At 44.2% G+C, this 12,036-nt stretch overlaps 1 protein-coding gene across 2 annotated transcripts in view; it reads right to left on the bottom strand.

Annotated features, from left to right (window-relative positions):
* hspa12a (heat shock protein 12A) overlaps positions 1-12,036 on the bottom strand; it is a 145,180-nt gene that overhangs the window by 74,413 nt on the left and 58,731 nt on the right. For both annotated transcript variants that reach the window (XM_078224354.1, XM_078224355.1), the window contains exons 2-3: positions 7,508-7,590; positions 1,587-1,714 (exon numbers count right to left, since the gene is read on the bottom strand). In XM_078224354.1, coding sequence (XP_078080480.1) covers positions 1,587-1,714; positions 7,508-7,590 — 211 coding nt within the window. The remainder of the gene's footprint in view (positions 1-1,586; positions 1,715-7,507; positions 7,591-12,036) is intronic.

The following is a 12,036-nucleotide window of genomic DNA, read 5'->3' as shown; positions in this document are numbered from 1 at the left end:
TAGGCCCGATGCCCAACTTTACCGCCATTTCGCGCCCGAAAACGGGCGTGAAGTTTTGGTAAAATCAGGCCCTTGGAGTGTCCTTCAAGCCGACCACCAGTATCCTTTGCTCATCTACTTATTTAGTCACTCATTCTTTACCTTAGAGCATGTTACAGCACTTCTGTGCAAGACATTGGCCGTGATTCTCTCAACCCGCTGAGCTAATTGTTTGGTGCAGCAGGCCGGGAGAATCGAGAATTGGCCGATTCGTGGGATTCCCGCGAGCATTCGCGCCGCGCTTGCGACTCCCAGGGCCAGATTTCCAGCGGCGTCTGTGCCATGCCAGAAATCAGCTCGGAGGTAGGATCAGTATTTAAATAATATTTAGCATACTATTGAAATGCTATTTAGCGGGCTCGGGACTGAATTCTCCGGGCCCACTCGCATCTCCCACCCAGAGTGTTTCACTCCAGTGGGGATTACAGAAGCTCCCCACTAAGCGAGAGCTAGCAGCCCGACCCTGCTGGAGTGAAAGGGGGGGGGGCAATTGGGGCTCCCCCAAGGGGTCGGGTGGTGGGGCGTGCCCCCTTGGCATTAGCACCCTGGCAGTGCCAGCCTGTGCCCTCTGGCACTGCCTAAGCAGCAACGTGCCCATGCCCAGGGGGCACCTTGGAACTGCCCATCAGGGGCATGGGGCAATGCCAAGGGAACGGGGCCTATGGGGCAAACAGTGGGGGCGGGGACTCCCACTGCCACTCTGCCAATGGGATCGATGGGGGCAGGAGGGAGGCCAGCGATCGGGGTGGGCTGGGGGTGGGGTTCTACTGGGGAGGAGTCTGCACTGCGGCGAGGGGGCTGCTGAAGATTGGGGCGGTCCGGGACAAGACGGGGGGGGGGGGGGAAGAGGTCGAGTCTGGCCCAGGAATGATCGGGGGTGCTGCGATCGGGCAGTGGGGGGGGGGGGGGGGGATGCAGCACTGCAGGGGTCCCGGGCTGGCTGGCCAACGATTGAGTTGGCCCGCAAACAGGAGGCTGACAGTTCAGAGGCCCTCTGGTTTCAGCCTCCTGGGCAGGAATAGGCCCTGCCCCTGAAATCTAATAATATTCACGCTGGTGGCCTCTGCATTGCACAGAGTGTGGGAGATTCTAGTGTGAACTCCCACTGAAAAAACAGTGTGAATTACTCCAGTTTTCCCACAAATTCAACACAGAAATTTTTTCGGGGGGGGGGGTGGAAATTCCGCCCATTGTAAAGAAAAATAATTTGCATATTACAGTTTTCATTTTCTAGATTTAATTTTCTAAATATGTAGGTTTTAAAAACGGGAAGGACATGTGGTGTAAAAAACATGTTTCTGTGGCCCTGCGGTGTCTAATGTGTGCAAACACCCATCAACATGGATCCATTTCAATCAGATGTAAGTGCCTTTTTTGGAAAGCAGAAACACTGCATGAGCATCTTGCTCAATATCTAAATGAGTGAAGTCCCTTCTCCTCCTGGAAGTCTTCCATTATCTACCACATTCCCCATTCTCTGAGGTATAACAGCTATCGTCCAAGAAACAGCTGGAAAATCAGCAGTGCCTCTGCATTGCAGTACTTACCTCATTATGTGAATGCACTCAGGGTCCCTGGCGAAGCTGTAAGCATATCCACTCGAAGTAGTGCCAAAATCAATAGCTACCACCACAACAAACGAATGGTGCAAGGGTTCAGTTTGCTCAGAGTCTTTCTGTAAAAAGAGACATCTTTGTGAGAAAATCACTTCAAATCAGATGATTTTAATCTTTGTTATTAATTGGATGCTGTTCAAACTTTAATAGAATATTTAATCTTATACTGATTACCCTCAAATTGGAATCATTTTAGTTTTGGTTATTATTGTAGCTGAATCAAGGATAATTCAGCTATCTTTCCATCACCTGATTTCTAAATGTTTGAATTAAGGACAGATTAGAATCTCTATAAAGGAATGGGGAAAAAAATCACTTTTCAGGCACTGTGACAGTAACAAAATACTGCCGTTCACCACCATGCAATGACATTTCCAGTTTCCCTGAATTAGTTTGATGTACTAATTTTTCACAATATGTATGCATTAAACATGGAAGTTAGCCACGTTTTATTGGAGTGTCACTGGCAGCACATTCAGAGACAGAAAACATTTAGGAGTACCGGTACCTATATACCGCAACATGGCAATCAACACACCCAGTTAGACTATCAGTTCTTGCTTTCTGTTAACCTGCAACAATGCTGTTAACTTGCAGATATTTCCTGAGTGATCCTCCTGTATTTATTCCAGAGAGCCAGTTGGTAAAGTATAGAACTGGGACGAAGCGTTCTGCACTCTGATAAGCATTTATAAACCGAGTTACACATTATAAGCAAGGACCTCCTAACCCAACAACCATAGTTTCAATCTGTGCCACTTTATAACGACACAAGTGAATGCATTGTTAATGTCCACTATCTGCACACAATTAAACACAATTGGTATTCAATTAAAACCCTGGAGGTGGTCTCACACCACCCATGGTGCATAATCAGGTCACTAACCTGACTCCTGATTTTCACTAACACTTTTGCAATCCAGTTCATATTGACACAGAAGTGGCAACATTGCTCAAAATTAAAAGTCTTTCTTCTCATTAGAATCATTGAATCCCTACAGTGGTGGAGGAGGCCATTTGGTCCATCAAGTCTGCACCAACTATCTGACCGTGCATCTTATTCAGGTCCACCACCCCGCCCTATCCTTGTAACTTCACACATTTACCAAGGCTAATCCACCTAAACTACACACCTTTGGCCTGTGGGAAGAAACCGGAGCACCCGGAGGAAACCCATGCAGACACAGGGAAAATGTGCAAACTCCACACAGTCATTCAAGGCCGAAATTGAACCCGGATCCCTGGCGCTGTGAGGCAGCAGTGCTAACCACTGTGCCACTGTGCTGCCCTAGGACCAGAACTAGCATTTGACACAGGTAGGAGATAGTAGATACTATGAATGCTATTATTGAAGCACTGAAGACAAGTTTCATAAGTTTTATCATGTTTAATAATAGCTAGCAGAAACATGATTAACAACAACTTGTATTTAATGCAGTAAAGCATCACAAGGTGCTTGTAGGAGTGTTTCCTAACATGATTTGGCAAGCACGGTGTCACAATGGTTAGCACTACTGCCTCACAGCACTAGGTACCCGGGTTTGATTCCTGGTTTGGGTCACTGTCTGTGCGGAGTCTGCACATTCTCCCCTTGTCTCCGTGGGTTTCCTCCGGGTGCTCCGGTTTCCTCCCACAGTCCGGAAGGTGTGCTGGTTAGGTGCATTGGCCATGCTAAATTCTCCCTCAGTGTACCCGAACAGATGCCAGAGTGTGGCAACTAGGGAATTTTAACAGTGACTTCATTGCAGTGTTAATGTAAGCCTACTTGTGACACTAATAAATAAATAAACTTAAACTTAGTATATACTTGGGGAGGTGACCATAAGCTTGATTGAACAGATAGGTTTTAAGGAGCATCTTAAAGGATGAGAGAGAGTCAGAGAGATGGGAAGTTTCAGGAAGGGAATTCCAGTGCTTAGGCAACTGGAAGCATGGTTGCCAATGGAGAAATGTTTAAAATCAGGGATGGTCATGAGTTCAGAGTTGGAGATATCTCAGAGTTGTACAATTGGAGGAGATTACAGAATTAGGCAGGATATAAGGTCAAGAGAAATGTGGAAACAAAGATGAGAACTTTAAAATCAAGGCATGATCAAAGTCAATCTGAGTGAGTGAGCACAGGATTGTTAGTGAACAAGATGGTTCAATGTAAGACATGGTGAGCAGAGCTTTAGCTGATTTAAGTTTAGAGAAGGTTGAATGTGGGAGGCCAGCCAGTGAGAGCAGATGGAAGACTCAAAAAAAAAAATACTGGATAGATAAACATGATTGCATTTCAGGAGACACTAATTTCTCAGGTTTTTCATTGAGCGAGATATGGAAAATCTTTGAAACAAGGTTTAAGGATCTAAAGGCAGAGCAGAATAGGCCTATATAAAAGGGTAGGGAGGAGCTCACAATTTACTGCCCACTTCAGTCCTGTGCCCCCTGATTTCCAACCTAGGTTAAAATTGGGGCTGTTAATCCAATTGTGCTGTGACATACTCCACAGTAATTCAATAGTAGCATAGATCTGATGGTATCTACATTCTGTTGCTATGTGGCAGCTTCTAACGGGGATCAACAACCATGGCTGCAGAGGGTAATCTTGATCTCCCAATCACAACCTGTTCATGATTTGCAGGGTCATCAGACTGTGAAGGCAAGATGGAATGCATCATGATGAAAGTATCACAGCCGAATAAAGGGCAGTACCATGGAAGATCATCCACCAGTCAAGGAAGCAGCGGGGAAGCCCCATCAGTTCCATGAGGGTGGAAGCCCGATGGAATCAAGTGTCTTTACCATTGGGCTTTCCCCACAATGGAGGTCCCTGGCAGTGGAAGTCTCAAGCAGTCTCGTCATTGCTGCAGGAGCGCTGCACTCACCCAAGGTCCAGGACCACAGAGGAACCCCAAGTCACAGGTGAGTAAAGATTGGATGGAGATGGGGGGAAGCGAAGGGAGGGGGGGGGGATCAGAAACAAGGGCAAGGCATGGCTTTCATTGGCCACTCTTCTACTTGATGCTGGATCCCTTGACCAGGCACATATCCTTCCCAGCAAGCCGCTGACATACCTGGCAAGTTTTGCTGGGCTGCCTTCTGGGGGCGCAGGAGACCAGTGCAACTTCTATTTAATCCCTGAGCCACCACTAAATTGGAGTGGGCTCGGGGGCAACGACTGTCAATTACTCATCAATGAGGCTAATTGACTTCCCGCTGCTGGCTGCCAGGTATCTTGTGTCTTTCCCTTCTGCTCTCTGACTTTCTCTGACTCTGACTCTCTGACATAGAATATAAGTCACGATGTGGAGATGCCGGCGTTGGACTGGTATGGACTTGGACTTGCCAGGTATGTCAGCGGCTTGCTGGGAAGGATATGTGCCTGGTCAAGGGATCCAGCATCAAGTAGAAGAGTGGCCAATGAAAGCCATGCCTTGCCCTTGTTTCTGATCCCCCCCCCCCCTCCCTTCGCTTCCCCCCATCTCCATCCAATCTTTACTCACCTGGTGTTGTTAAACTTCTTACATAGAATATAAGAGCAGGGTAGTTATGATGGTGGTATATAAAACGTTGGGTAGGCCACAGCTGGTGTGCAGTTCTGGTTGCCACATTATAGAAAGGATATGATTGCACTAGAAAGAGCGCAGAGGAGATTCACCAGGAAGTTGCCTGGGCTGGAGCGTTTCAGCTATGAAGAGAGGCTAGAGTTGTTTTCCTTAGAGCAGGGAAGGCTGAGGGGAGACCTGATTGAGGTGGACAAAATTTTGAGGGATGTAAATAGGATAGATAGGAAGAAACTTTTCCCCTTGGTAGAGTGGACAATAACCATGTGGCATAGATTTAAGGCAAGGGATAGAAGATTTAGAATGGAAACCTTCTTCTCCCAAGGGTGGTGGGAATCTGGAACTCACTGCCTGAAAGGGTGGTAGAGGCGAAAGCTCTCAACATTTAAGAATTTTAGACATGCACTTGAAATGCCATAGCATACAAGGCTATGGACCAAGTGCTGAAAAATGGAATTAGAATGGATAGGTACTTGATGGCTGGCACAGGCACAATGGGCCGAAGGGCCACATACTGTGCTATAAAATTCTATGATTCTAGTATTTTCCACTTGACCAGATATCCAGATAAATTTGTAATGTGACCAGGGATTAAACAAAGAACCCGTTTCAGTTAATTTTAACATTACTTCCCATGTGTAGTGATGTGATCTTCCATCTTTGTAAGGCAACAAAATACTATGCTAGGGGTGGAATCTTTGCCCTCCTCGGCAGGTTTGGTGGGAGGGCATTTAATTCTGCAGTGAGTGGCAGGTGGGAACCCTGCCACCTTCCCACCACCTTGGTTTAGTCAGTGGTGGGAAGGCCCATGGATGGACCTCTCTTAACTATTAAGCTTAGTTAGCTCCTCATGCAGTAAACAACAAGCAATCTGATCTGTGGCACTAATATATTCTCGTGTAGCAGTTCTTTTCTCACCACCCATGCCAGTTGTGCCTTCACCGGCACTTTGACCAAATGAAGAGATCAAAGTTGGGCCATCTGCCTTGGGGCAGCAGCCCTTGAATAAGTCCCAAAGCTGCCTGTGTTTAAAGTGAATGGATTGACCATTCACCCAGATAAACTGACCAATTCCTGTATTGAATCAAGATGGATTATGCTTCCTGTGAGTTCAGATGATTTTTAAGCTTGGAAGAACCTACAGTGCAGAATGGGACCATTCGGCCCATTGAGTCTGCACCGATTCTCCAAAAGAGCCTCCCCTCCATCCTATCCCCATAACCCCACACATGTACTGTGGGAACCGATGAAGACAACAAGATTTCTTAGCAAATTTATCGGTTTTGTCACTGTGCCCCGCACTGGTATAAAGGGGACCTGTTGGATAGAGGCTTAATATCACAGTGCCTTTCTTAGCCTTGGAAAGAATTGCCTAGCTGCTGAAATTTGGCAGCAAGTCACCTGTAATCACTAGCATAGTCTTTCCTCTTATGCAGACTCAAAAGATCCAAGGGCACTCTTCGAAGGGAGTCAGGGTTCTCCTGAAGTTCTGGCAAACAATTATCTCCCCCTCCCTTCCACACCCCCACCCCAAACTACATTGTAAATTTACTTCCTTGGCTAAAGCTTTTTGGAATTATCTTGAGGACATGAAAGGTGCTAAACCAATGTTAGTTTTTCCTGTAGCCTCGCAATGAATCATCTTCTATGGACGAGGGGGACTTCTAAGAGGACTAGCAGGGTAAATGGGGTTACGGGGATAGGACCTGGGTGAGATTGTGCAGACCCGATGGTCCAAATGGCCTCCTTCTGCACTATAGGGATTCTATGGCAAGGTAGAGTTGGGATCTTTCATCATAGAATCTGCAAGATCTCTTGTTTACATAAATATATTACTTACACTTATTGTACATTCTCATTCAGACTCCCAAAGATCTGACTTTATATAAAGTTGGATGTGCCACGTTTGTCTGGCATATAGCAGCTGTGGTCTAGTTTCCAACCTGACACCAATAAAGCTCCATATCACTGACAAAGCTTCAAAGATTCAGAACCAGGTTTCAGTTTTGTCCAATTGAATCAAACCAACCATCGCTATTATAATGAGTTACCAGCTTTAACAATGGATTACATTCTGAATAATAATTATAAAAAACAAATTGAAAAATAAACATAACTGCTATAAGTATACCCAACCTGGAACACTTCTGTATCATTACATCAGAACAAAATACCACGTTAATGTCCTGATTGTTATCATTATAATACCAGCATTACTATTAATTCTGCTCGGACTGAAACATCAAACAGCAATAACATATCAAAAGAAATGTGAACGGTTTGAAGAGAAAGGAAGCAAGCTCTTACTGGAGACATTGAAGGGCTAAGTGGGGTGATACCAGGCTCTCCCAAGCTTTTAGCTGGCGAAGGATATGTTGAAGAGACATTTTCTGTAGAAAGACAATTGTCACAATTCAATCGAAATTGCAAAGAAAACACAGGATTACAAAACAAGATTGAAGTAAACAATTTGGATTTAACTGTTGAAATCTGAGAAATAATCAGTTTTATTTAACTTAAACTTTTAAGGAATAAAATGGAAATGTTCTTTGACTAAAGGCTCTACATCTGAATTTATATGGATATTGATGGGCTGCTGTAGATTTCCATCATGTTATTATTTTATTTCAGGTTTTGCACACCAGTTGAACAAGGTTCTAATTTTTCTGAACTTGAACTCAGATTCAGATTGGGTCCTGGTCTGAATTACCTCGACAGGTTATTATGAAATATATTCTTTCAAAATAAGATTTGTTCTTAAAACAGGTTTACGCAATGACTGCCACACCAGTGTCACTGTGCTTACCTGGAACAGGTAGAGAAGCGGCTATAAATGGCTACAAAGTAGAATAATTCAGATGGGACAATAGTAGAAATTAAAATTGGGAGAGATGTATAATGAGTGGCTAAATTAATTTTTTAAATATTCATTCATGGGACATGGGCATCGCTGGCTGGCCAGCATTTATTACCCACCCCCAGTTGCCCTTGTTCAGAGGGCAGTTGAGAGTGAACCACATTGCTGTGGGACTGGAGTCACATGTAGACCAGACCAGGTAAGGACAGCAGATTTCCTTCCCTAAAGGACATTAGTGAACCAAATAGGTTTTTCCCAACAATCGACAATGGTTGATAACCTCATAGTCTAGACGGATCATTTACTCCCTCCAATGAGTTCCATGGTCATCAGTAGATTCTTAATTCCAGATTTTTTTTTATTGAATTCAAATTCCACCATCTGCCGTGGTGGGATTCAAACCCAGGCCCCCAGAACATTAGGAGGGATGAATGGTCATCCAGACTCGAACCTTTGGTTCTATTCCCTCTCCTCAGATGCTGTCAAGACCTGCTGAGTTTCTCCAGCATTTTCTGTTTTTATTATCCCCAGAGTATTAGCTGAGTTTCTGGACTAATAGTCTAATGATAATATCACGAGGCCATTTTACACCATAACAGAGTCAAAAAATCCCCAAGGGATTGAAAGAAGTATCTGATTTCTTAGTGATCCAATAGGTTTTACAACATTTAATGTTATTGCGAGGAGCCCAGCAGACCAGTCCCCAGCGAATAGCCATAAAATGCAGTAAGATAAAATTATATTCTCCTGGTTTTCTGTTCTGAGCTGCCATTCCAGCCATGTTCACTTCATGGCTGGAATGGTCCAGCAATACACATAGAAGTCCACATTTTGCACTGCATTCAGCTGTAGCTGTGAGGAACATTTGAGCAGAGAGCATTGTTGGGGTCAAGGAGTTTGTATCCTTTCTATTGACAACTGCTGACAGCAATGGCACAGTATTGCATGGATACTGCTGACAACATATTATGGAGGTAAAATCACCTTTGCACATCCTTTCTCCATGGTGTGAATTCAGCAACAATAAAAGTAAATTGCCAAAAGTAAAAAATAAATCTGTTCTTCAACCGCAGAGCTGTTAGCTTAGTGAAAGGGTTCAGTGCCTGAAACTGTGACTAATGGATTAGCAGCAGCAAAAGCTTCTTCTATGTAGCTACAATGGATTCATTTTGATGTCTTTGAAGCTAGAGAAATATAATAGCGTACTTCCTTCCAATTTCCTCTTGACTTAGACCTTCACAATTAATGTACTTTGGAATGAAAAGCAGTGATTTTTGACAAGCTTTTTGAACTTTTCAAGATGCATCATTCAGCTGTTTACATTTACAGCTATCTGAATCAAAAATATTTTTCTGTTAATAACAAAGGAATGATTTGTAACTGCAAGTTTTCAAAAGAAGGAGAATCTATCTATGATTGTTTACTTCCCAAATGAAAATTGATAGCCTCATCGTCTAGACGGATCATTTACTCCCTCCAACCCTTGCGTCCATGTCTCTTTGTACCTGGGAAAATCTCCCGTACCGATTTTAGTTTATCGGTAATCAATTTTAACATTTCAAGTTGAGGCGTTGATCGTAAACAGATTGCATTTTGTGCGCTATACAGATAGAGCATACTGTTCATATAAAAATAGAAAGACTCCTCGCTGAAGATGTGCACGTGTAGATGTTGGCCTGTACTCAGCCGTGAAGCTTTCCCCAGCCAAGTAGTTCACTGCCAATGACAGTGCCAGTAAAGAAACACACTTGAAGGGCGGCATGGTGGCACAGTGGTTAGCACTGCTGCCTCACAGCGCCAGGGACCTGGGTTCAATTCCGGCCTCAGGTCACTGTCTGTGTGGAGTTTGCACATTCCCTCCGCGTCTGCGTGGGTTTCCTCCGGTTTCCTCCCACAATCCAAAGATGTGCGGGTTAGGTTGATTGGCTGTGCTAAATTGACCCGAGTATCAGGGGGATTAGCAGGGTAAATACATGAGATATGGGGATAGGGCCTGCGTGAGATCGGTGCAGACTCGATGGATCGACTGGCCTCCTTCTGCACTGTAGGGATTCTATGATTCTCTGACGCCATCTTCGGGGTTGTAATGGATGCTGACAGCTTCTGCACCAAAGCAAGGGGCCAGTGCCTTTAGGACAGTGATAGGCAACCTGGTCTAGTGAGGGGGCTGCAGGAGTGATCCTCTTTCATCTCAATGAGCCACAAGATTGAAATTGGGCATGTTCACCAAACATGACCTCGTAAATAAGATTAAATACATTTAATACATGCAAATATTGCATAACGGGTTATAAAAAATGCTGAATCATTTATATATTAACATCAATTTCAAATGGTGAAAACAGAAGAAATAGTGATGCTTTGATAGGACATGAGGGAGCGCATGGTTCTCACAGTCATTGGGTGCCATCAGCATACACCTCAGTTCACACGCCCTTGCTTTACGTGCACATCACTTTGTCATAGCAGCAGGAAAAAAGCTACGCGGATGGAAAGCAGCGAAATGTGGCAAATCTGCATGCGGGCAACGGTTATCAAAATGTCTTATGTGCTGCACTTCGAACTCTGATAGACTGCATGTGGTCCCCAGGATGCAGGTTGCCCAGCACTGCTTTAGGAAGTAAAGAAGAAGGAGGAAATCAATGAAAGGAGTTTGATTTGATTTGATTTATTATCGTCACATGTATTAACATACAGTGAAAAGCATTGCATTTTCCGCGCTATACAGACAGAGCATACTGTTCATAGAGAAGGAAATGAGAGAGTGCAGAATGTAGTGTCGCAGCCATAGCTAAGGTGTAGGGCAAGATCAACTTAGTGCGAGGTAGGTCCATTCAAAAGTCTGACGGCAGCAGGGAAGAAGCTGTTCTTGAGTCGGTTGGTCATGACCTCAGACTCTTGTATTTCTTTCCTGATGGAAGAAGCTGGAAGAAAGAATATCCGGGGTGCGTGGGGTCCTTAATTATGCTGGCTGCTTTGCAGCGGGCAGTGTAGACAGAGTCAATGGATGGGAGGCTGGTTTGCGTGATACAAAGACATTTTGAAAAGCCGAAGCTCTCTGATGTTGGCTGTTACATGAGATTAAAGTCCAGGTTGCTTGCTAACAAAGAGCTGGTTGTGTAATGGTTCAGTACATCACTGTTAGGCATGAATGAGTATATTTTGACTTAATGTCATTTGGTATACGGCCTAGAATCATCTTCATATTGTATAAATTATATACCATGGACGTTTTACATTACAACACACTGATTGCAAAAAAAAGTTTTAAAATATATTTCTTTAAATCGCACATAGATATTAAAAATATCAATTTTCGTGATACTTACATAAGACATCGAAAATAATGAAATGTAATTATGAAGAGCAAACCTTTAGATCAACAGTTCATGAACCTTCGGAAACACCAGAGCCACAGTAAAAAGAGAAGTACTTGAATTGTAAATTATCCTTGGACTGATCTTAAAAAAGCTCATGCCCGAAAGGAACTTGGATATAAGCTTCAGCAAGAACAGTCTGTTCAGATCAGAGCTGTTTTAATATTCATCAATGTAGGAAATGTAACTGGAAAGGGGTGTTGTTGCCAATGATACAAGACTGGCAATGGGAGGGTGCAGAATCTAATCCTTAGGCATTTTTATCATAGGTAGCCTGCTCATTGAGGAGGACCAATTAAGGATAGCGGGTGGCCTCCTGTTGCTGCTGGCCAAATCAAAACCTCAGTAGTGCCACCCAGAGAGGCGGCCACTGTGGAGGTATGCAAGAAAATCTTGGGAAATAAGCTGGGAAAGTAACTTTGTTTTTAAATCATTGTGCCAAGTGTTGGAGGGCAAACCCCTCCCAGAAGGTTATGGGGCTACGGGTGCTGCCTACACTGCTCACAGCCCTTTCTTCTGCCCATGAAACATTCCTTCCTGGGTTGGTTCAGGGAGGCTGTCTGTATTTAACCTCCACATAGCGGGGAGTGGAGTGGGGGGGG

This window comes from Mustelus asterias, chromosome 11 (assembly GCF_964213995.1).
Source record: "Mustelus asterias chromosome 11, sMusAst1.hap1.1, whole genome shotgun sequence".
NCBI lineage: Eukaryota > Metazoa > Chordata > Chondrichthyes > Carcharhiniformes > Triakidae > Mustelus > Mustelus asterias.
Note: the sequence above shows the minus strand (reverse complement) of the source record. Positions and strands in the feature narration are given on the sequence as shown.